The sequence below is a fragment of the Anolis carolinensis genome, chromosome 5, assembly GCF_035594765.1.
Source record: "Anolis carolinensis isolate JA03-04 chromosome 5, rAnoCar3.1.pri, whole genome shotgun sequence".
Lineage (NCBI taxonomy): Eukaryota > Metazoa > Chordata > Lepidosauria > Squamata > Dactyloidae > Anolis > Anolis carolinensis.
Window position 1 is genome coordinate 85352674 of NC_085845.1, and position 26201 is coordinate 85378874.

A 26201-nucleotide genomic window follows, 5' to 3' on the forward strand; every position below is an offset into this window, starting at 1 on the left:
GTCCAGTTTTAGAGATTATATTGTTCTGCATTATTCTATCCTAGAAATTATTTCATATCAAAGTAGAATCTCACTTATCCAACATTCGCTTATACAATGTTCTGGATTATCCAACACAGTCTGCCTTTTCATAATCAATGTTTTTGTAGTCAGTGTTTTAAATTCATTATGATATTTTACTGGTAAATTTGTAAATACAGTACAGTAAAGTCTCACTTATCCAACATAAGTGGGCTGGCAAAATGTTGGATAAGCGAATATGTTGGATAATAAGGAGGCGTTAAGGAAAAGCCTATTAAATATCAAATTAGGTTATGATTTTACAAATGAAACACCAAAACATCATGTTAGACAACAAATTTGGCAGAAAAAGTAGTTAATTACGCAGTAATGCTATGTAGTAATTACTGTATTTATGAATTTAGCACCAAAATATCACAATATATTGAAAACATTGACTACAAAAATGCGTTGGTTAATCCAGAATGTTGGATAAGCGAGTGTTGGATAAGTGAGACTCTACTGTAATTACTACATAGCATTACTGCGCGTGGAACTACCTTTTCTGTCAAATTTGTTGTATAATATGATGTTTTGGTGCTTAATTTGTATAATGATTACCTAATTTGATGTTTAACCAGCTTTTCCTGAATCCCTTCTTATTATCCAACATATTCACTTATCCAACGTTCTGCCGGCCTGTTTATGTTGGATAAGTGAGAGTCTACTGTATATTTATAATCTTATATTATCTGCTTAGAACTGGATTATATGAGGCCCCTTCTTCACAGCTGTATAAAATGCACACTGAAGTGGATTATATGGTAGTGTGGAGTCAAGATAATCCAGTGCAAAGCAGATAATATAAGATTATAAATGGGTTATATAGCTGTGTGGAAGGGCCTTGAGTCTACACTGCCATATAATCCAGTGCAAATTAGATAATCTGTGGAAGAAGTCTAAGTGAGGCCTAAATCTGCCTGTCCCCTAACTGAAACCTGGCTGTCCCTTGGTTGCTAGGCAACCAAGTGGGCAGAGATTAGCCCTCTAAACTGGCAGCAATTGGATAAAAAAAATTATTGCTCTCCCTCTAATTAGGACTTTATTTTTCTTTTCTTTTTGTTGTATCAACCCTGAGGCATGGGTGATGGGTTGTGTTGTCAAATTTCGAGGTTGGGGGGCCTGTACTTTTGTTGTTTCGTGGGTTGCCGTGATGCCATCACTCTTTTATATATATAGATCAAGAAAATTGTTTGAACCAGACTAAGAGAATATCCCATTTAAAATCAGCTTGTATGCCTATATTTAGGCTTGTTATAAACTTGTAAAATATTTCTCCATCATTTTAATGGCTCACAATTTATTTATTTATTTTATACTGGTTGTGGGCCTTTATTGTGCATACATATATTAATGTATCTATGCATACATTATGTGTACACCTTGGAATACCATTACCTAACATTAAATATTTAATGGAAGCAATGATAGCATATAAACTAAAAATGTCTCTTTGGACATTAATTTCTAATATTACAAAATCTGGTGTCTGTGTGGCCATATATTTATTAGAAGGTTTATTCTGGAAATTTAGTGTCTCAATTTAAAATGCATAAAATACAGCATTAAAGAAAGAAAGAAACCAGCATTAGCATTCAGCCTCTGATTTTTCTTTTTCCAGTAAGACCAGGTTCCGCTGGATCCAAGAAAGCAATTCACAGAAGAGTGTGCCTCCTTTTGGTTTGGATGGGGTGTACATCTCAGAGCCATGTACCAATTATTGCAATGGCCATGGAGACTGTATTTCTGGGGTCTGTTTTTGTGACTTGGGCTATACAGGTAAGGCTTTACATTTTATACAAAATTATTGTAGACATCAGTCATTTATTTTACTGTGTGTATAATTGGTGAAGGCATAATGAAACCTGACATTTTAACTGGCAACTGTCTGGCAGCACACTGTAATCCTGAACCAATTGTTCATATGCACAGCAAGTTGACTGGTACCCAAGCAGTCAGCATTTGCATTGACTGTTTGACAGAGAGAGAGAACAGAAATCCAGCCCATCACATCTCCTGGCAAACACTTATAGTACTGCTGCCATTTTTCCAACAGAACCTCACTCATAACAATCTCCAAAATTGGAATGCATTAGGAATGTTGTGCCCAGTAGCACTATTTCCATGCAGGTTTTCTGCTTCATTTAGTGCCACACACATATATCATTCGGCGTTTTTTCCAAAAAAGAGAAATAGCTGAGGTACTTCTGCTAACTCTCATCAACAATAAACCTAACTTGGAGAGCTATTCTATGGGGAAGGATAGGTTATTCTCCTATTGCAGTATCTGATCTCCCCATATATACAATGTGAGGAAAATCATTTAAAGCAACTCTGTATGTTCTTTCATGTTGGAGACATAGTTGAGAAGTGAAAGAGTAGTAAATTCTAAAGGTTTACATCTTCTACCTCTTCTAAAATCAAAAAATTATCAAGCAGTAGCATGATCTCCTAACATAACTGATTTTTTTAAACTGTTCAGTTTGAATAATCTCATAGCTGAGAGCCAGTATGGTGTAATGGTTTAAGTGTTGGATAATGACTCTGGAGACATTATTCAATTCCCCTCTTACCCATGGAAACCCACAAGGTGACCTTAAGCAGGTTACACACTCTTAGCCTTCAATTCCCATGATATAATTGCCTTGGGGTCACTATGAGTCAAAAATGACTTGAAGGCACACAACAACTACAATCATGAAGACACATAGCTGGAGAGGAAGTTTCAGTATGTAGCAAGATAGTAGCATGAGGTGTTTGCAAACAAAGTGGATGGATGATAGAGAAATGAAAACGTTTGGACTGGGTTCATCCCTGAGTTTTCCCAGAAGAAGCTAACACTGACCAACACACATTTTGGTGCCTCAAATGTAAGACCTTGTTTCTGGTTATATTTGATCTAAGGATTCCAAAAATGTTTTCCCCTATCCGTTTTAGTTTTTGAGCATCTACCAGTCGCCATTTGCATGCCCATAAAGAACCAAATAACCATATCTAAGAAACTAAAGCCGATGCAGTCTAGCCAATACAATTTTCTGAATCAGCACCCCAAATAACTCCAAGAACAGGCCAAAAACTAAGACACCAAGATTTTTTGAGACTGTTTTTGTGTGTGGATCATGAAATACTGCTTGCCCAATATAGTTTCAATGAAGAATCTCCCACATACGTTTTTCTTCCTTTCTCAAAGCCTCACATGGGACCTGTGTGTCCAATGTACCGAACCACAGTGAGATGTTTGACCGGTTTGAGAGAAAGCTGAGCCCTCTTTGGTACAAGATAACTGGAGGACAGGTTGGAAATGGCTGTGGAATACTTAGTGATGGAAAATCCCTTTACTTCAATGGACCTGGTAAAAGGGAAGCAAGAACTTATCCTCTGGATACCACAAACATCAGGTCACTTATGTATTTTGCTTTGAATTTTTTTAAAGGCATGCAGTATTACTGTATCTTGCCATTTGTTTTGTGTGGGGATGGTGATAAGAAAAATGGTCAGCTATTTCTCAAATGGAAAAGGATTTGCATGGCATAAAAGTAAAGGTTTTCCCCTGGCGTTAAGTCCAGTCATGTCTGTCTGGCATACTTTCCCCATAAAATGAGGCTTGGCAGATTTGATATCATTTAGGTTCAAACAAAGCAGACTATTTTATTATATTAGGTAAAGGTAAAGGTTTTCCCCTGGCATTAAGTCTAATTATGTCTGACTCTGGGGGTTGGTGCTCATCTCCATTTCTAAGCCGAAGAGCCGTCGTTGTCTGTAGACATCTCCAAGGTCAGGTGGCCAGCATGACTGTATGGAGCGCCGTTACTTTCCCGCCGGAGTGGTACCTATTGATCTACTCCCATTTGCATGTTTTTGAATTGTTAGGTTGGCAGAAGCTGGGGTTAACAGAGGAAGCTCACTCCGCTCCACAGATTTGATCTGCTGACCTTTTGGTCAGCAAGTTCAGCAGCTCAGCAGTTTAACCCAATGCGCCACTGGGGGCTCCTTTATTATATTAGCATTGTATATTATACTACTGTAAAGAAGTTATGAGTGCCTTATGAAATTATACAGGGTACTCCTACGCTTTCATTCTTAGACATTTCTCACTGAACTCTATTATTCATCCCCACATATAGGACTGTAGCCAAAATGCACAGGATTGTAGTTCAAATGAAGGAACTTGCTAAACTTCTTAAAAATAGAATACTGTATTTCATCACATCATAGTCATCACCACATCATAGTCATGCCCCCCTTTTTGTGGTTCTGGTTTTGGGATTTGAAAATTCCTTGCATAATAGTTGCACCTCCTCACCCATGCGCCTAACCCTTGGAGCTACGGGCCTTTCCAGATGAGGGAAGCCTCTGTAGCTCTGAGGGGCAGGTGCATGGTCGGGTGAAGATGCAAGAGCTGTGAGGCCTCCTTCAGCTGCTTTCAGCAAAGGGGAACCCTGTTGCTCTCGCCCTCTGGTGCATGTGGGAAAACAAGAGCTATACAGCCTCCTTCATCTGCCAGCCGAGAGAAGCCCCATAGCTTTCACCAGCCCATACACCTTCCGGAGAGAGCTGTGAGACCTTCCTTGTCTGGCAGCAGCCAAGGGAGGTCTCTTAGCTCTCACCTGGCAGGTGCATGGGTGGCTTTGCAGCTCTGGGGTTTCCCTCAGCTGACAGCAAAGGGTAGTTGCAAGCATTTTCCTCTCATAATAGTTGCAAGCCCCCAGGAGAAAAAGTGTGACTATTATGCAATTAAATATGGTCTGCTATTCTATTCTAAAAATGAATAGCTGAACAGAGGTTCCCTTCAAATAATTTCCAAATCTTCATGTAATAGGGGAACAGCATTTAATAACATTGCCTTCCATGCTTTATCTAAGCTCAGATTTTAATATTTTTATTAACAGATTGGTTCAGTTTTATGTACAGATTGGAAGCAAAACCATTGGTATAGGCTGCAACAAACCGAAAGCCAGGAATGAAGGTAAACCAATATTAATTTCAACGATTTAACATAATTAAAATTTCTTACTGACACAATCTTTTTTATAAAGAAAGTAAATTATTGTTGCCCTTTAAAATTAAAATTATTGTCTTATTACTTGTTTCTTATTTTTGCAAAAAAGGGTCATCAGTAGTGTCTATGTGGATATAAGGCAAGTGTCCATTGCACTCACTATACACCTCAGTGGCTGAATCATCAGGACAACTTTGCAATGACTGCAGCATTTTGTTTCTTGAGAAAATTGCTATTCCTAAGAAAGAAAGTTGAACACTCAATGGAACATGTGGGAAGGTGCTAATCCTATTCTATTCAGCCACTGAAGCAGTCTTGCTCCTCTTTTCTTCAGAGCCCTGTTCTGTCTTAACATTTCACAACAGATAGTCAACATGTTGGAAACTCGATATATTTGTGAGAGGCAGGTCTATGACCATGATAGTGTTATGCATCTGTAACCTTTATATAAGCCTGTGGCAATGCTCTTGAATTCCACCAGCGTATGAGTGGGAAGCATATTACTTTGCCATAAAAACATGCTGTTAGCTTTCCCTGCCCCTAATGTCCATGCAGAAAGTCCAGACATCTGTAGTGAAGAAGCCTTTGCACATATGCAAACACAAACCTTGCATGATTGGTGTTTGTGCATATTAGGGTGCCTTTTCCATACAACTCTTATTTGCGAAGACTTCCTTATAATGAACACTTCGATAATATTTGTAGACAACATGAGCAGAGCTGGATTAGTTATATTGGCCAGATTTCTTGCTCAAATGTTGATGTAACACTTGAAAATTTTTATTGGCTTGTATAACATTTCTATCTCTTTCTCAGACAAATAGGAAAAAGTAGATAATAAACAGAAATGGGAGGCACAAGATGGGCTATGATGAGTGTAAGATAAATTCTTGCCTATAAATTTGGGTCTATTGGGATCATACATACATATATGTATTTGACTGCAGGGGATGTTAATAGATCATGACTGTTTTTACTTTGATTGTGGTACTTGCTTTTTCCAATATAATTAAATAGTATTTATTTCCATATATGAAAGGACTTAACAGAGATGAAGTTGAGGAAGATATTTTTTTAAAACCAGTTAGTGTATTTTAAAATTTTATGCCCTCATTGATTTATAGTTGATTTCTTTTATCTTTCTCAACACTTTGTGTAAGTAGGCAAGAAATATAACTATTCTTTGAAAAACTGGAGCACGCACACAGCATTGCCAAATGTAAAACAATGTGTAGACCTTGCTTATTTGTTGTTTACACCAAAGAATTGATATTCCTGCAGCAAATTTCCTTTTGCCAGTTATATTATGGAGCTATTCCTAAATGGAAACAGCTATCCAGAAATGAATGAATCAAGACCATCATGTCATAAATTTCCATGCCAGTTCTTGACATTTCGTTGCCAGCTGTTGCAAGTGAGCAGAAAATTGATTTATTTCACAATATGGCTAGAAAGCTGGAAATTCACAAAACGCTTATCCTCATGAAACATCTGGATGAACTATTAGCTCCATTACAAGCAACAGAGCAGTGCTCATTAATATCTACTGTAGGATCTTGCTGACATTATATAATTTTGTAATTTGAGGTCCACTGTATATACTTATTATAACTCAACTAATGTCACATAATTTTTATGGTAAGGAACTCCAGTGTATGGAGAAAAATATGTCAAATATTTCTGTATCTTCTGAAAGGAAAACTAGAGTATTAAAAACCCACTATTTTTTTTGTTGATATGGCAGGAAAAGGCATCATCACTTGAACTATAACTTAAAAGTAATGCAGAACTAATTATTCAATCTCAATCCATCATAATAGGGCCTCTTTGTTTGTCATATGCACTTTGGGTATATGACCATGCACTGACACAATGACTCATTTTATATGAATTCAAAATAACATACCTGCTAAGATTCAAATTAGCTCTTTGTGATTTGTGTTTAGTTCAAAAAACAGATCTCATCCTGCCAGCACCTCAAAACCAATACTGTAAAAGAAATGCAGAAATAAACCACTTCTACACATTCAATATCTATATACATAAAATGTTGGGTTTGATTATTTCTCTAGCTTTCAACAATCCCAAATATGAAAACGTTGCATTTTTTCTGAATGGCCAGAGGAAAAGTAATCAAATAAACTCATGAAGATTAACCTGAGAGGCATTAGGTTTAGTTTGAGCTAACAACTAATTACATAGAACCAGACATATGCTTCCAGAAGATAGCCTGGACTACTTCTAAAGGAGTTCATTTCATTTCATTTCTTTTTCATTTACAGGTCTTGTTGTTCAATATTCAAATGACAATGGAATAAGTTGGCATCTGCTACGTGAACTGGACTTCATGTCTTTCTTAGAACCACAGATAGTGTCAATAGAACTGCCTCGTGAGGCCAAAACACCAGCCACTGCCTTCCGATGGTGGCAACCTCAACATGGTTTGTAGCATGAACATTACAGTTAATATAATAATAATAATAATAATAATAATAATAATAATAATAATAACAACAACAACTTTATTTTTATACCCCGCCCCATCTCCCCAGTGGGGACTCAGAGCGGCTTACATGGGGACAAAGCCCGAAACATACAACAATAAAACGATAAAACAATTATTCCAACAGTAAAACATCAATATCAATAAAACCATCATAGTAATCAACATACAGCATAAAGTATACCTTTATGATATCCATTGGTGAATAATGAATAAAGACATTATAATGATGAATGCTTATTCCACCAACATAGACAAGATATATTCTCACCTTGTTCAAACCCGAGGTCATCAATTTCATTTCTTTATGTCCCACAAATTGAATTCTTTATTGACTGATTTTAATATGTTTAAATTCATGAATTGTGTTAAGCTATAGTCCAGGGGTCCATTCAATGTACAATTATAGCACCATTATTTCACTTTAACTCTATGGTTTCATCCTTTGGGATTCTGGGAGGAGCAGTTTTGGGATTTAGAATTCTCTGCCAAGAGGTTTCACCAAATGATGAACTTCAGCATTCCACAGAATGGAACCATGGCAGTTAAAGTGGAATAATAGTGCTATATTTGTGTAGTGTTGTTTTTGTGATTGGAAACCACCCTGAATCCCATCCAGGAGATAGGGCGGTATATAAATAGTATTATTATTATTATTATTATTATTATTATTATTATTATTATTATTATTGTGAATGGGACCAGATTGCCATATTTTCATTGTTGATTATGGTAGAGTAAAATATACACTTAAAAGTGTTCTGCTTCTATAGCTGATTATGGAGAAGCTCCAGGCATGCTTTGTTGAATCAGTGCTGTGTATGAGATGTATTCATTTTCTGACCTTAAAGAATTCGTACCTAGCTGATCTGTAGTTAACATGTGCTCCTGCATTTAAGACATGCTGATGAATTAAATGGTAATTTAAAGTTGGAAGGAGGGGTCAGGTTCAGTCCAAACAATTTCTTAGAAAAGGCAGATGTGCCTGTTACAGACTTGTCAAATTCCATAGATCAGTTAAGTTGGTTCTTGATGTAAAGTATAAAGTCTAATAAAATATACCTTTTTGTTTATAGGAAAGCATTCAGCACAATGGGCTTTAGATGATGTCCTTGTAGGAATGAATGACAGTTCTCAAACTGGTTTTCAGGATAAATTTGATGGCTCTGTGGATTTACAAGCAAGTTGGTACAGGATCCAAGGAGGTCAAGTAGACATTGATTGTCTGTCTATGGACACAGCTCTTGTATTCAGTGAAAATATAGGTAAGATTTGGTTTTTAATAAGTACAAATATACTGAAGCAGAATAAATGAGAAAATGACTTGAAACATTTGTTCAGAAGTCAAATGAAAAGAATAATAATCTCTTATGTACTGCTTTAGGAAAACCCCGTTATGCTGAGACTTGGGATTTCCATGTGTCTGACTCCACCTTCATGCAGTTTGAGCTGAATATGGGCTGCAGCAAGCCACTCAGTGATTCCCATGGGGTTCATTTCCAGTATTCCATAAACAATGGGAGAGATTGGCATTTGGTAACTGAGGAATGTGTTCCTCCCAGAATCGGCTGCCAATATTATACTGAAAGTTCAGTTTATACTTCAGAAAGATTCCAGAACTGGAGGAGAATTATACTCTACCTTCCACCTGCAACAATGTGAGAATGATTTCTTGATATTTTGTTGTGAAAGAAAATATAGTATTTAGCTGAATGTATGATCTAACAAAACAAACTGTGAATGAATGATTTGCAAGATGCTTTAAACCAGTTGGCTTTTTAGAAATTCATTGGCATGCTTTTAAAGAGGACCACCCTAGATAAAAGGCATTTTTCTCTCTATCCCCTGATTTAAGCATATAAATTGTAGACAAATCAAGCTGTCATATCATTCATCTTCAAAGCTAAGGCACTCTCCCATGTCAAAAAGGGTGGTGATAAACACTGATTTGTTGGCCAACCCTGAATTCTCTTTATATCATAATTTCCTTATGTTGTCTTTAAATAATAATTTCCCTATGATTACTCGATCTTATTGATTGCCAGTGAGGGATGTAGATGAGTAAAAGCATGCCACATCACTTTCCATAACCATTTATTGCAGGTAAAAGCAGAATGAGAGAGGCTCATTATGCGATCACTATTTCAGTGACAAACTCATATTTGCCATTATGAACAGTTGTTCACTCAGATCAATACTGACAGTCCCCGAGTTATGAACAACACAGGCTGTGTAGGCTTGTTCGTAAGTTTAATTTGTATGTAAGTCAGAACAGGCAAAAAGATTTTTAAAGTTTGGGGTATCTCTCTCCCTTTGGGGGAGATAAAGCAAGGTATAAAATAGTAATAGTAATAATAATTTCTCATGTGCATGTGTTTTAACAGGTCTCCCAGAACACGCTTCAGGTGGATCCAATATGAATATGCTCCTGGTGGGGATACATGGGCTATTGATAATGTCATCTTAGCTACTGGATGCCCTTGGATGTGCTCAGGCCATGGAATCTGTGATGCGGGCCGTTGTGTGTAAGGGAATAAGTTTTTAAATATTTCATGGGTATTGGGTTGTTTTTAGGTTGAAACTATTTTCTGTAGCAGTTATCCAAAAGCACAAAGAGGTATGTCTCATCATTCATGACTTGTCTCCCTTATGCATATTACAGTAGAGTCTCACTTATCCAAGATTCGCTTATTTATTTATTTATTTATTTATTCAAACTTATATGCCGCCACTCCCCTAGGGCTCGGGGCGGCTTACAAGAACAGGCTAAAATCTAACAATTTAAAAACATCTTTGAAACATCCTAAAAGCACTTTTTAAAAACATCAATAACAGAACTCAAAAGCCTGCCGAGATAGGTGTAATCCAAGGTTCTGGATTACCCAAGGCATTTTTGTAGTCAATGTTTTCAATATATCATGATATTTTGGTGCTAAATTCATAAATACAGTAATTACAACGTAACATTACTGTGTATTGAACTACTTTTTCTGTCAAATTTGTTGTATAATACGATGTTTTGGTGCTTAATTTGTAAAATCATAACCTAATTTGATGTTTAATAGGCTTTTCCTTAATCCCTCCTTATTATCCAAGATATTCGCTTATCCAAGGTTCTGCCAGCCCGTTTAGCTTGGATAAATGAGACTCTACTGTACTTATACCATTCGTCAATGGTTGCTGAACCAGAAACTAATGAAGAAGCACATGTTTCCCATTATCTCTATTTTTAATTAACAAACTAGGAATAGAAAACTGATATCAAATCCAGGCTTCAGACTCAGCTTTGTTCGGGCAGTGGTAAACCAGATGTAACAGGAAGTTTTTGCTTCCTTTTTAGCAAGTGTTGGAAGTAATTAAAAGTAGTTAGTTGCTCATTGTTAATTGCTTCTCACAAATGCAAAACAAAAACAAAAAAAGGTTATAACAAAATTACATTTCAACAGGAACTTTCCAAGGGATCGTTTTACCCCTTCTGCAAGTGTGGTCTGGCTCGTAGTTTTTGTTTTTTTTTCGTGTCAGGAGCAACTTGAGTTGCTTCTGGAGTGAGAGAATTGGCCGTCTGCAAGGACGTTGCCCAGGGGACGCCCAAATGTTTTGATGTTTTTACCAGCCTTGTGGGAGGCTTCTCTCATGTCCCCGCATGAAGCTGGAGCTGATAGAGGGAGCTCATCCGCACTCTCCCCAGGTGGGATTCGAACCTGGCAGCTTTCAGGTCAGCAACCCAACCTTCAAGTCAGTTAGTCCACTATGCCATCTGGGCGCTCCTGGCTAGTAGTGAAAGATGAATATATCATAGTTCAGGGGCTAATTTGTGCTTTGCTTTATTTTGAGCATCATATTAGTATGCATGAGGATACTGTTCACAAACCTGAATGTAGCCAGTTTAATCAGACAGTAGATTATTCTTCCAACCAGTCTTCACAATGTGTTGCTAGGTGTGACAGAGGTTTTGGAGGCCCCTATTGTGTTCCTGCTGCTCCACTCCCTTCTGTCCTGAAAGATGACTTCAATGGTAACCTACATCCTGATCTTTGGCCTGAGGTGTACGGAGCCGAGAGAGGAAACCTAAATGGTGACACTATCAAATCTGGAACAACTCTCATCTTTAAAGGGGTTAGACATTGTTTATGTCTAAACATTATTTGAATAAAAGTTGCTATGTCTTTAAAATATCAGTGTTCTTCTACGGCCATTTCTAAATTATTGAAATTTTCTTTTTTATCATCCTTCCTGTACCTATTTTGTTGCTCTTTATTTTTTCCTCTTGTAATAATTTGTTTTTATCCTATTCATTTTCACCCAATAAGCTAACATGTATTTTATTGGGAACTGTCATCTCAGTTTTTATAGGTGTGGGTGTGGGCAACTCATTTGAGTACGTGCTGTAAAATTAATCAAATCACAGAGAGTTTCTTCTGGGTTTTGCCACAGAAGTGCTTCCAGACAATCCAAAAGGTGAAAACAGATCTGCTATGCAATCTCCCCTGTTAGAAGCTTATTGCCTTAGTATATGTTTGAATCTTCTAACTCCTTTCACTGGCGTCCTCATTTAATATATGCTTTTTTCTCTCGATTTTCACATTTGTTATGTTCTTGATTGAGTAACTTCCTTTCCTCCTTTCTTATTACATCTTTTCTCATAATGTTCACACCTTTCCAACAACCACCATTCAGAATTTTTTTTCTTGTTTTCTATTCCTTTGTGTATCTATATCCTTCTATATGTAGAAATAGCGGTGAGCAATTTGTGCTCCAGCTGTGGTTCGAATGAAGCTTTCATCCTTTCTTATCATTGACTATCCAAAATATGATTAATGAAATTATCCCCTAACAATACATTGAAGGCCACTAAATTGCTCATCCATGTCATAGAATATAGATTGTGAATGCTTCAGGGCAAGGAAATCATTTAATTTAAATTCTCCATATTTATGAAGCTAAATAAATTTGCCTTCCCATCCAATTTTGTGAAATAAGGCCGCAAGTTTATTAACTTCAGGAATCTGCAGCAGGACAGCCAATAGAATGTTTGAGCACAAATTTGTATGTGGAAACTGAGTTAAGCCGGATTGTCCCACCAAAGATATCCAAGTTTGAAACCCTAGACATAGACCCTGTGGTTCCCCTAGCCTGATACCATGAAGGGATCAGAGAATCCTAGGGAATTCCTCCAAATGGCACTGGGAATTCCTCCAAATGGCACCCTTTCCTGAGAAACCTTGAGACACATCACATACTTATACTTCATTTTTACCCTGCCTTTCTCAAGGCGTGGACTTGAGTGGATTCAAGGTGGCTTACAAACTCCGCTAACAATAAAACAGACCCCATCAAATTATAAAACAGTTAGTCATATGAGCAATTAAAACACATAACAATAACACAGATTAAAACCATATAAACCATATCATGTGCCAAGTCTTGATCTCATCCATAATGTGGATATCTCATATCTCATGCTAGTCAGAAATTATTGGGAAATGGGTGAATTATTTCCCCTTTGTGGTGCCATCAAAAGTCTTCAAAAGTCTTAGTTAATTGAAACTAAGTGCCCACAGTTTGCCCATTCTGACATATAAGCAACACACAACTAAATAAAATGGCACTAAGTGGCTTGATGCCAGCACGATGACACACTTTTGTGTGGTCCTTGGCCAATAGCTTTAGGAGGACAAAACCTCCCCAAACAGAAGTGTGACGTAACTCATTCTTGGTTAGAAGAATATATATCATAAATCTTGAAGGTAGATCATTTTAGGAGTTATGGAAGGGTAGCAAAGTTTTACCCAGTTTCCAAAATTCAGCCTCAGCCATTGGTGCTATTCAACTGGACTGGGATGTGTGATAATCCTTTGCAGTTCTGTCTTATGTCACAAAATGTCTTAGGCTAGCCATTGATATTCAGCAAACTTTCTAATACTTAACATTTATCTAGCATTATAAACACACATGGGCAGCTAACTGATAGTTAAATTGCAAAATGCATACCTTGCGGGCTCTATTCAGCTTAGTAGGTTCACTTGTCGTAACCTTATTGCATACAGAAATGCAATAAGTTCAATATGCATATTAGTTACATTTTTGTTAGATTGGCTAATTATTTTAATATAAACCTATATAACATCTGTTTGGAACTATTTAACAAGACTGAATTGCAAAAATAGTTATTTTGCCCTAGGAAAAATAAGCACTCTCTGTATTTTGTTTCCAGGAAGGACTGAGAATGCTTGTTTCAAGAGATTTGGATTGTACTCATACAATGTATATCCAGTTTTCTTTTAAATTTTTAGCCAAAGGTAAGGAATTTTTATAATTATTCCAGCAGTATTATTTATTGACTGCAATTATAACATATTAATATATGCTAACTGGCAAAAATGTGGATAGTCCAGACTTTTATCAGTTCTGAGGCCAAACCAAGAAGACACTCCATCCAGTGATGATCAGAAAGTCTCTAGCATATGTTGTCTGGCTTATTTTATGTAAATTTTTCTTTCAAGATTGGGAATCAAGGTATCAAGTAGCTGATATTTCTACAAGATGGCTGAACACATAATGACTACAGCTCTAAAAGCCTGCAACAAGATGCTGATGGTGCATCTAGAATTAGTGCAGTTTGACACCACTTTAACTGTAATTGCTCAAAGCTGAAACCTGGCTTTTGAAATTTTACAATCAATGCTTGGCATACAAACAGATTTCCAGAGTATGGAGGAAAACGAAGATCATTGCCATTTCAAAACCTGGTAAAAATGCTTCCAATGCCAGGAACTACCGACCAATCTCTCTCCTAAGTCATCTATATAAAGTATATGAGAAGGCGCTATTAAATTGATTAGGATCTGTTATTGAACCTCAGCTTATTCCACAACGAGCAGTTTTCAGACCAGGGAAAAACTGTACAGCCCAAATTCTTAATTTGACTGAGTACACTGAGGAAGGAGATGAAAAAGTTGCATTACGGGAATAGTTTTTGTGGACCTTATGGCAGCCTATGACATGGTGCAACATAGGAAAATGCTTCATAAAGTATATCATATTACCTGGGACTATGATTTTACAAAAACTGTCCAGACCCTTCTGGAAAACTGCAGCTTCTATGTGGCGTTTCAAGGCAGGAAAAGTAGATGGAGGAAGCAAAAGAATGGTTTACCCCAAGTAGCATTCTTTCACTGACCTTGGTTAACATATTTACTAATGATCAGCCACAACCACCACTCACAAAGAGCTTTATATATGCGGATGACCTTGGCCTAACAACACAAGCAAAAGACTTTGAAACAGTCGAAATTCAACTTACTAATGCCTGGAAAGATTTCCCCAACTACTACAAAGAGAACCACCTGAAGACTAACCCTGCTAAGACACAAGTGTGTGTTTTCCACCTATGGAACCATGAAGCCAATAGGAAATTGAAAGTTACCTGGGAGGGCCAAGAGCTTGAACACTATTTCCATCCTAAATATCTTGGTGTCACCTTAGATCAAACACTAACATATAGGAAACACTGCATGAACACCAAGCACAAAGTAGCTGCACGCAATAACATTCTGCGGAAACTTACTGGCAGCACATGTGGTGCAAGCCCAAAACTAATAAAAACATCAGCCATGGCCTTGTCTTACTCAACTGCTGAGTATGCCTGCCTTGTTTGTCATAAGTCTGCCCATGTGAAGCAGGTGAACATAGTATTGAAGAAAACATGCAGAATAATCACAGGATGTCTCAAACCTACACCTGTTGATAAGCTCTACAAGCTAGTTGGCATTGCCCCCACCCCGATGTGCAACGGGAAGTCACTAGTAACTGGGAGAGAAATAAGGTCAAACATTGTGAAAGCCATCCATTGCATGGCTATCAGCCTTCTCCCAGTAGACTCAAATAAAGGAAAAGCTTCATGAGAACCATCACTCCTCTTAACATTCCCCCAGCAACAGCAAGAGTCTCCCTCTGGGCAGCTAAACCAGGAAATCCCAATTGGATGTCCCCCACATGAGGGTCTGCCTCCAGGGGCAAACCAAGAATGGGCAACTTGGAAGTCCCTGAACAGACTCAGAAGTGGAGTGGGCAGATCAAAAGACAACCTGGAAAATGACACTACCTAAAAGAATCCTCCATCTTGTGCAACTATAGAGCAGAACAGACAACTCCGCATCTTTATGCTTCTCCACAATGTCCTGCCTCTTGTACAGTGGAAGAATTGTTTGAGGCTACAGACAATGTGGTTGCTGTTGTCTGTTTTTGGTCAAAAGATATTTAGCTGCTTCTGCTCCTTCTATTTTTATCAGTTTTATACTAATTTATGCAATACTTTCAATACGAAATAAAAAATATACAGTATTATGCGCCCTGGGAGGGGAAAAAGTCTTCCTTACACCACAGGGATGGGCAAACTGCAACTGTCCAGATATAGCTGGAATCCAAGTCTCAACATTTCTCATCACTGACTATGCCAGATAAGGCTGATTGAAGTTTCCCACCTCTGTAACTGATTGTTCTCCTGTACTTTAATCCACAGCTCATGCAGGAAAGTATCTCTCTGCATAAACAAAGAAGTTTATGCAGGCAGCTTCAGCCACCCACCCGAGTAACAGAGAGCCACCTGGCATACACCTTTCAACACAGATCAGCTGTGTCAAAGTCCTTTTTATGTAGTGTCTCACTCTGTGACAGCCAAGGCAATATGCACTAAGTGAATTGGGAAATCACATGTCAAAAAAGAAAATGATTTCCCAAGTCATTTCATGTACATTGTAATGACTTCAAAGATCTTAGGGAGTCACTGAGAAGAGAAGTGACTATAGATGCAGCTGTCCTGCCTCAGGAGAAGACCCCCACGAAGCAAAGGCAAGAAGTCTTGTCAGAGGGAGAACTTACGAAGCCTCCACGAATAGAGGCCAGAGTGGAAGCACATGAGGCTGGTGTGTGAGCCACCCTTGGCCTGCCAGAGGGGCATGGCTTAGCCTATTCAAGGTAGCTGGCCCCTCTTAACAGCCTCTCTTTCATACAGTGTGGCCCACACTCTTGTCCTCAGTTCAATATGAGCAATATGCTATTTATTTTAGGGGCTGGGTAGCAATTCTTTTCACCCTATAAATAAATAAATAAGTAAATAAATAAATGATAATTTTTACCTACCCCATATTGTATTTGTCGGAGTAAGGAATTTATGAGGATGGTGTCTTGTAGTCAGGTTTCCTTTGGCTAAAATTGCAAGGTTGTAACAACCTTTTTAGGGAGAATAATTGTTATCTGAACAGCATAGAAATTTATTAATTCCTGTCAGAAAGTTTCTAAAAATGACTTTCAAAAGTAATGTTTAAAAACAGCTCAGAACTACTGCTTGCTACACACATAAGAATATTTACACTCCTGTTACATTATTTAAATGTGAATTCTGATATGTACACTTTGTTTATCAGCATCTCCAAAGTAAATAGTTGTAGATAACTCCATACAAAGTAATGTATTTCCACAATTGCTATGTTTACCTCAAGTCGTGACACTTAAAACAAGTTCTGGTGATGGTTTTGACAAATTAATAATAACCGTTATCAATAATAATGATAAGTGTCTTAGGTAAAGCTAAAGATTTTCCCCTGACATTAAGTCTAGTCGTGTCTGACTCTGCAGGGTGGTGCTCATCTCCATTTCTAAACCAAATAGCCGGTGTTGTCTGTAGACTCCTCCATGGTCATGTGGCCAGCATGACTACATGGGGCGCCATTAATAATAATGCTCTCCCATTTTTACCATATCTTTACATCTCTGTAACGTCACTAACTTTTTATGCCTAATGACTCATTCTCGCAGTGACTTTTACTTTCTTGCTATGATTTGTCTCCATTTGTTCTAGGTATTCCAGAGAGATCACATTCTGTTCTGCTTCAGTATTCTATTAATGGGGGTATTACTTGGCACCTGATAGATGAATTCTACTTCACTCAAACGACAGACGTTCTCTTCATTAATATCCCATTGCCATACACAGCACAAACTAATGCGACACGATTCAGGCTCTGGCAACCATATAACAATGGTATAAATGAATCATCCAATACTGTATTATTTATATTAAAATATTATTTATTTATAATACTTTTTATCCTATCTTTTTCATTCATCCCACAAGATAGAATTCATAGTGATATGTTTTCTTTAATTTATATTATTTTAGCATCATTTTTAAGAGTCTGATTTGTTTTTATTCCTCTCACACATTTTCTAACGTATGATTGCATATTACATTGCATGTTGTTGTTCATTGTTTTATTTTGTTGGTGTTTTTAAGTTTTGCAAGCTCTCACAAAAACTGTCTGAAGAGTAGGTTTAAATCAAAATAAACAGACAAATGTCTCTCTCAATCTCTTGCACTCTCTCTTCCAATTCCTCTTTCAAAAACTATCAGAGGAATAGGCAAGATTTTATTGTTAGTAATGGGCTTGATGTCCTTGAACCTCTATAGCTAAAAGGGTAAATATATGTCCTAATCTCAGGCTACAGCTGCCAATATGTTTCATATTCTTAACATATTTTTGAGAAATGCTGATTATCCAGAATGATACTTCCTTCTTTTTCCAGAATTAAATCAGTAGTAAGAAATGTCTTGATTTTCCTAGGTAAAAAGGAAGAAATCTGGATTTTAGATGATTTTATTATTGCTGGAAACAACCTTAAGAATCCTGTTATCCTTCTTGATACCTTTGACTTTGGTCCTAAAGAAGACAACTGGTTTTTCTATCCTGGTGGCAACATTGGACTTTATTGTCCATATTCTTCCAAAGGAGCACCGTATGTATTAAATATATGTGTATATATATACATACCCGACCAAAGCTATTCCTTTAAATGGGTCACTTATTAGTAGATGTTAATAATTCAGTTGTGAATTATCAGTTTTGTTTCTCTAATAGGGAGGAAGATTCTGCTATGGTTTTTGTTTCAAATGAAGTTGGGGAACATTCCATTACAACAAGGGATTTGAATGTGAATGAAAACACCATAATCCAATTTGAGGTACTTATCCTTGTATCCCTCTCTTCCTGCTTATCAACTGCTAGCCTTTCTTAGCTTTGCTCTAACATGTCCTTGCCTGTCTTGCATTTTTAAAGGAAAGAGGGAAATCTTGTTAACAGAAGTTATTCCATATGGATTTCTAGAATTAGTTCAATCCATAAAGACATAAGAAGACTATTAAACTCTTATGCTGTAGAACTGCTGTAGAGCGGTACTTCTTAAGGTAACTGATACTGGGGGGGGGGGGGGGGGGCAAGATGCCAGTGACTAGAACAACATTTTGGGTCATACACTACATTTGTTTCTCCCACCCACCCACCCACCTACCTCCCTCCTGGGAATTTGCCATGGACTCACATGAATATGCCTTCGAATAGTATTGCTGTAGAGATAACATTTTACATTAGGAGTATATGTTTTTACTCCCCTCTTTGCTTGCCCCCTTACTTACACATATAAATATAAATCTCTGGAATCCTGTTGATTAGTATCAAGTAGAGTCAACCCCATAGTTTGATCATCAGAGTGCATCTCTGGAGAACAGGATTCAAATCCCAGTTCAACCATGGAATCCCACTGAGTGACGTCTGCCAGTCACACTATCTCTGCCTCACAAGAACAAATTTTGCAAAAAAGAAATTTATCTGAAATAACTTGAAGGCACAGAGAGTGGACCTGCTCAATCTGATGTGGTGATTAGTGAGTCAGCATACAGGGGGTCCTTTAGTTACGGACATCCAACTTACATATGAGTCATAGTTAAGAATGGGTTGGGGATGAGACAACAGAAGCTGAAAGAAAATCTACCCCTCAGAAGGAAGGGAAATTCATTGTTGGAAAAGTTATTATGGGAAAAATTGTTTCCACTCCACAAGTTTTGTTTCTGAGACAAGCCAAAATTTTTACAATCCAAATGTCACAGGGACAGCAAAATAAATGTTACAGGAATGTTGATCTGTCCTATGCCATCCAATTTTTTTTAAAAAAACTGGCTGTTACACTGTTATACTTTAAAATGTACCTGTTCTGACTTACATATAAATTCAACTTAAGAGCAAACTTACAGAACCTATCTTGTCCGTAACCCAGGGACTGCCTACATAGGTAAATTCCATTGATTCCATTAGTCTACTCTAGTCAGGCTTAAGAATAGGCCATTGTACATATATGTCTAATGCGGTGTCATTCCACTGTGCATTTAAAAAAAAATACACACACACATATACTGTACATATACAATCATACCTTGGTCAACAAAACACTGAAAAAGAAATGTCTTCTTACCAAATCTTATTTCCCTAGCCTCTGGTGTTTTTTTTTTTTTGGTTTTTTTTGCAGCATTAGTTTTGGGAGGATAATGAAGGAAGGCTAGAGAAATGCAGACTTTGTGTCTATTTTCTGTAAACAATACAATAAAGTTTGAAATGGGAAAGACTCTCAACAATCTTACTATAGCTGTGTAAGCCTGCAACCATCTCCAGAATCCCTTACTGAACATGCATGAAGAGCAAAACAAAGAGGGAAAAGGAGATGCCACACCAGGTCCCTCCATGGTTTTTTTAAAGGCTAGATTTGACCACCTAAATAGAGATTTTAAAAACATTGGAGGTTGGCCAATGAAAAAAATGGTCCATTGATTCCTTTTGGAAGATATATTCTAGTGGTCTACAGTAGTCTCAAATGTTTTTGTCTTCTTGTGCAAGGCTCATCTGACCAGATTGTTTGATTTTGGTGTAAAAAGCAGTCTTTTTCTTTCCATGTTACCCAAATATTCTTATAAAGAATTAATGCCTTAGAACACATCTGCCTCGTTATCTGCGATATGCTTTATATGTACTAAAAAAAGTTATAAAACCAAAGAAGAGCATCACATTTAACTTTATTGTGCATTATAATTACCATAAAGAAAAAGAGAAGGGACAGAGGTCTATTTTTTTTATCTTACTCTTAAATATTGGCTGTGCTTTTCCTTTTTCTCTTCCACATTACTGACTGCTATTGACAAGTGTGGGAAAAATTACAGTACAATGTGATAATGTCATGATCTAAATAAGTATCCCTCTGCCTTATATGTGTAGAGGAAAGCCAGCATCCCATCTTCATCCTAATTGACAGTTCCATCCAACTTCAGCAGCTTTCCCTTATTTAAAGCAGTTTATTTCAAAGTATGTCACAAATATATTAGCTCACACATGCAAAATATTGACAGAAGATTTTTCTGTGGTTATAAGAAGCTGCTAATAAGGAAACAGTGTGTATTCCTAGAAAATTTACTTTAGCTGTGTATTCATGCACATTTCAATTTGGCATGACAACTAATAAATAATATATAGCATGCAAACTGTTTTCTGTTTTAAAATATAGATTAAAAGCTTGTTCAACAAATCACTCTGAGGTCACATTCAGACAGAAATGAGGCCTCACTGTGTTTACCCTGTAAGACCTGCTACACGCACATCTTGGCATCTGGCAAAGGCATTTTGCTGTTTTAAAAAATTAAACGTCCTCTCTGAGGTCTTGGAAGATCATGATAAACAAGGAGCTATAATGCATAATGCACTAAAGTTGCCATCCCACACTTCTGGATTCTAAGAACTAGATCTGCTGCACCATGTCTTTTAGATTCCATACCAATAGGTAGTTGACCTAGTTATAGGAAACTAAGTGCATTGTGGTTGTTAATATTATTTTTTCACTATTTACAGTCAGAGATAGTTTGATTTTGTGTTCAGATCTGACTTTCTGACTACTTCATTTATAGGTCACTCTCCTTGGAATTCAGAAGTATCATTATTATCCCTTTTGTAAATCAATAGATGGAATATTTTAGAAAGTTACTTGAAGGGCTGAATGTACAAGGTTGTAGTTGTTCCATGAGGCAAGAATTTGCAAAATTAAGACAAGATACTGAATAAAGTAGCTTGTTCTTCTATTTCTACTAGAAGTAGGAATTTATCCAATAAATAGCTTAACTATACTTTTTCCTTTAATTTGCTTGCTCTTCCTTTTGAACTACAGTTAGCCTAAACAAAGAACTATGTAATAATGCTAAATATTTTTCACATGTGAAAATATTTGTGTATGGATCTTTAAAGTCACCTGTTGTCTTATGGTGGTCCCACAATTTCCTAGGCAAGGAATCCTCAGAGGTGGTTTTGTCAGTTCCTTCCTCTGAAATATAGCCGACAACACCCTGTGTTCCTTGGCAGTCCCCCATCCAAGTACTAAGCAGAGCTGATCCTGCTTAGCTTCCAAGGTCAGATGGGATCTGGTGCCTTTAGTGCAGTATTTCTCAAATTGCTCCTCCGGGTGTTTTGAACTTCAGCTCTCAGAAATCCCAGCCAATTTACAAGCTGTTAGGAATTGTGGGATCTGAAGTTCAAAACATCTGGAAAAGCACAGTTTGAGTAACTTTGCTTTATTGAATTCAGGCAAGATATTTGTAGACAGACTTCTATATAATCCATTCTCATATTTTTACTGATAGAGTTCAAATTGGCTGGGCTGCAGTTTCCTGGATCTTCATTTTTATCTTTTTTGAAGAGAGGGACAATGTTTGGCCTTTCCAGTCCTTTGGCATAATAACTATTACCCAAGATTTCTTTTTTTAAAAAGATGGCACGTGGTTCAGATTCTGCGGTGGTTAGTTTTTGTCTAACATCAGAGGATTCTAATACATGCTTGATTCTTCTTGCTTAGGCCCCTGGTTATCTAGCCATGTATCATCTATCTATCTGATAGAAATAAGCAAAGAAATCCTGCATAATTTCCTCTTCCCTTTCTGTTGTTAGAGAGTATATGATACTGTTTCACTGACTTGTAGCAACCCATGAGACATTGGAAGGGGGGGGCTATATGTTCTGGAGTCACAATCGTTTCTGAAGCTCATACGAAAAAAGCAATATTTTATAGTTAACTAGTAGTTAAACAGAGCCCCCCGTGGCGCAGTGTGTTAAAGCGCTGAGCTGCTGAACTTGCAGACCGAAAGGTTGCAGGTTCAAATCCAGGGAGTGGAGTGAGCACCTGCTGTTAGCTCCAGCTTCTGCCAACCTAGCAGTTCGAAAACATGCCAATGTGAGTAGATCAATAGGTACTGCTCCGGCGGGAAGGTAATGGCTCCATGCAGTCATGCCGACCACATGACCTTGGAGGTGTCTACGGACAACGCCGGCTCTTCAGCTTAGAAATGCAGATGAGCACCAACCCCCAGAGTCAGACATGACTGGACTTAACATAGGGGAAACCTTTACCTTTTACTAGTGGTTAAACAGAGCCCCCGGTAGCGCAGTGTGTTAAAGCGCTGAGCTGCTGAACTTGCAGACTGAAAGGTCACAGGTTCGAATACGGGGAGCGGAGTGAGCACCTGCTGTTAGCTCCAGCTTCTACCAACCTAGCAGATCGAAAACATGCAAATTTGAGTAGATCAATAGGTACTGTTCCAGCAGGAAGGTAACGGCGCTCCATGCAGTCATGTCGGCCACATGACCTTGGAGGTGTCTATGGACAATGCCAGCTCTTCGGCTTAGAAATGGAGATGAGCACCAACCTCCAGAGTCAGACATGAAACCTTTACCTTTTACTAGTGGTTAAACGACCATACATTTGGACCATGAAGCCAAAGGTTTTACTTTATTCTATTTCAGATTAATATTGGATGCACCACGGATAGTTCATCTGCTGACCCAGTGAAACTTGAATTCTCGCGGGATTTGGGGGCAACCTGGCACCTGCTTCTTCCTTTATGTTATAGTAGCAGTAGCTATCTCAGTTCTCTCTGCTCAACTGAGCATCATCCAAGCAGCACGTATCATGCTGGAACAACCCAGGGCTGGAGAAGAGAAGTCATACATTTTGGAAAGCTACACCTATGTGGGTAAGTGATTGTTCACCTAGCTTTTATCTCTCTGTACACATTTTGCATTACTGGCTAGAACACAATTTAGTTGCTTCACACATGCACACAGAAGCTCATCATTATGATAAATATAGTTATTTGAAAGTAAATTCCACTAATTTCACTTCAGCATGCTTCAAAACACACATAACAACTTAAATCAGATCACATTACTTTGAGGGCCATTAATTTCAATGGAACTTAAGGTGCACCTACATTGTATACTTAATGCAGTTTGATACCACCTAAACTGCCATGGCTCATTGCTATGGAAGCATGGAAATTGTAGTTTGGTGAGGCACTAGCACACTTTGACAGATAAGTCTAAAGATCTTATAAAACTAAAACTCCCAGGATTCTATTGCATTGAGTTGTGACAGTTAAAGTGGTCTCAAACTGTATTAATTCTACAGTGTAGATGCACCCTATGTCAAACCTATGGGGTTTGACTTGGATTGTCAGCAATATTTTCATCTTCAACTATTATCTACTTCAATTTTTATATATTTTATCATTTTATTAATTATATATTTACATTTTAACATATAAATATATTTTCTTTCCACAATATAAATAATATCACAACAAATCACAATCTACAACCTTAACATATCACATTCGTTCCCCTTCCCCTCTTCAAGTCACAGATGTTAATAAACTACTTCACTGTAAATCCTCTTACTAATAAATTAGCTTCTATTATTATTTTTATTTTATTAATAATAGTCATATCTTCCCCTAGTAATTTATCCAAAATCTCACTTGATCTAAGGGTGGTTTAAATTTCCTATTGCTTTGGCACATAAAGCTGATAAATTCTTTTTTTATTTCTCCTCTCGCTAATCTTACTTTGTATTTTGTTTTTTTAGATAAAACTATGTCCCATATCTATGTATGTTAATTTTTTAGATAAAGCCGTTCTGTTTAACCAGTTCTTTATCGATTAATTCTCTCATTCTTTCATACTTTGACTGTCTCCATCCTTGTAGTGCATACCACAAATACCATACAGTCATTATTTAGTAAATTCTCATTTTTTTCTTCAAATAAGGAGATGAGCAGCAATGCTCTTCTAAAGTGGACTTTTTCTCCTGTTATTTGGCTTATCCAAGTTAAGATCTTTCCCAAAACTTTAGTATCTTTGGACATGGTTCCAATCAGGGCCGGCCCCACCATAGAGGCCAGTGACGCCGCCGCCTCGGGCACAGGTCCCGGGGGGCGCCGTCAGGCTGGGCGGGAGGCGGGTCACCGCTCTGACGGTGCCCCGCCGCCCGACCAGTGCGCCCTGGCCTTGTGGCTCCCTCTTTCACCGCCCGGGAAGGGGAGGAGGGATCCCCTCCTCCCGTCCCCGGGCGGCGAAGCCTCCTCCTTTCGCCGCCCGGGAAGGGGAGGAGGGATGGGGAGGAGGGATCCCCTCCTCCCCTCCCCGGGCGGCGAAGCCTTCCTCTTTCCAACCCTGGCCGCGCCTCCCACGCTGCGTGGGAGGCGGGGCTAGGGCGAATAGCATGGGAGGCGGGGCCAACCCTGGCCCCGCCTCCCACCCATCGTGCCCTGGCCCTGCCTCCCACGCAGCGTGGGAGGCGGGGCCAGGGCACGCTGGGTGGGAGGCGGGGCCAGGGTGCAGGAGGCGGGGCCGGCGGGGGGCGCTTTTCAGCACCCCCGCTTAATATTTAAATTTATCTCCGACCAGCCCTGGTTCCAATCTCCTAATACTCCACATCCTCTTCAGCATAATTTTGATACTACATTATTCTTGACTGGATAATAATACCATTTATGGATAGCTTTAAGTGTGTTCTCTCTGATTTGAACTGTAAGGTAGGCTTTTAAATTTAATTTTCTGTCATTTAATTTTTAAATTAAATGACAGAAAGAGAAATATAATCAATTTAAGGGATAGAAAGAAATAAGATTATACAGAATAATCAATTTGTTTTCTAAGGATAAACCTATACAATCTGACCAATTTAAAATAAAATTAGAACCTGTAAAACCACCAAGGCTGCAATTACCCTGTTTCCCCAAAAATAAGACATCCCCAAAAAATAAGACCTAGTAGATGTTTTGCTGAATTGCTAAATATAAGGCCTCCCCTGAAAGGAAGACCTAGCAAAGGTTTTGTTCAGAAGCATCTCCAGCGCCTGCCAAACAAAACACCAGAGCATGCAGGATTGGTAAATGTCTATATCAGTTGTACATGAAAATAATGGTAGTAACAGGAAATTTTTGACAGCACTCAGTTTGTCTGGTTATGTTGGTTTGTGATGACAACTACTGTACAGTATATAATAAATGTTCATTTTTTGTTCAACAATAAATGTGAATTCTTCTTCATGGAAAAATAAGACATCCCCTGAAAATAAGACCTAGCACATATTTGAGAGCAAAAATTAATATAAGACACTGTCTTATTTTCGGGGAAACACGGTAATGCAAATAAATGCCTTTCGGGCTAAATTGTGTAGAATGGAAAACCTACCAAGAGCTCTAACTACATTTGATAACATATATAACAATTTTCTAAAAAGGACCGGCTTCAAAATTATATTGAGTATTAAAAGTGGCTAAATCTGGCAACTCCAAAGGAATGAAACGTGCTTGGGAGTCATATTTGAGAATAAATATAGATAAAAATAAATAAACTACTACTCACTTTCATGAGAACAGAATGAAACTGTAGTTTAAAGATGAAGCCAATTTTTTACATGCTTCGGTAACTGTCGATA

General features: G+C 37.9%; 1 protein-coding gene across 6 annotated transcripts in view; it reads left to right on the forward strand.

Moving 5' to 3' along the window:
• The window catches only part of reln (reelin), a 395806-nt gene that overhangs the window by 319705 nt on the left and 49900 nt on the right, over positions 1-26201 (forward strand). For all 6 annotated transcript variants that reach the window (XM_062981720.1, XM_062981721.1, XM_008111538.3 and 3 more), the window contains 13 exons: positions 1682-1839; positions 3251-3458; positions 4950-5026; positions 7342-7500; positions 8639-8827; positions 8947-9220; positions 9947-10087; positions 11501-11678; positions 13777-13861; positions 17422-17604; positions 18185-18356; positions 18479-18581; positions 23225-23454. In XM_062981720.1, coding sequence (XP_062837790.1) covers positions 1682-1839; positions 3251-3458; positions 4950-5026; positions 7342-7500; positions 8639-8827; positions 8947-9220; positions 9947-10087; positions 11501-11678; positions 13777-13861; positions 17422-17604; positions 18185-18356; positions 18479-18581; positions 23225-23454 — 2157 coding nt within the window. The remainder of the gene's footprint in view (positions 1-1681; positions 1840-3250; positions 3459-4949; positions 5027-7341; positions 7501-8638; positions 8828-8946; positions 9221-9946; positions 10088-11500; positions 11679-13776; positions 13862-17421; positions 17605-18184; positions 18357-18478; positions 18582-23224; positions 23455-26201) is intronic.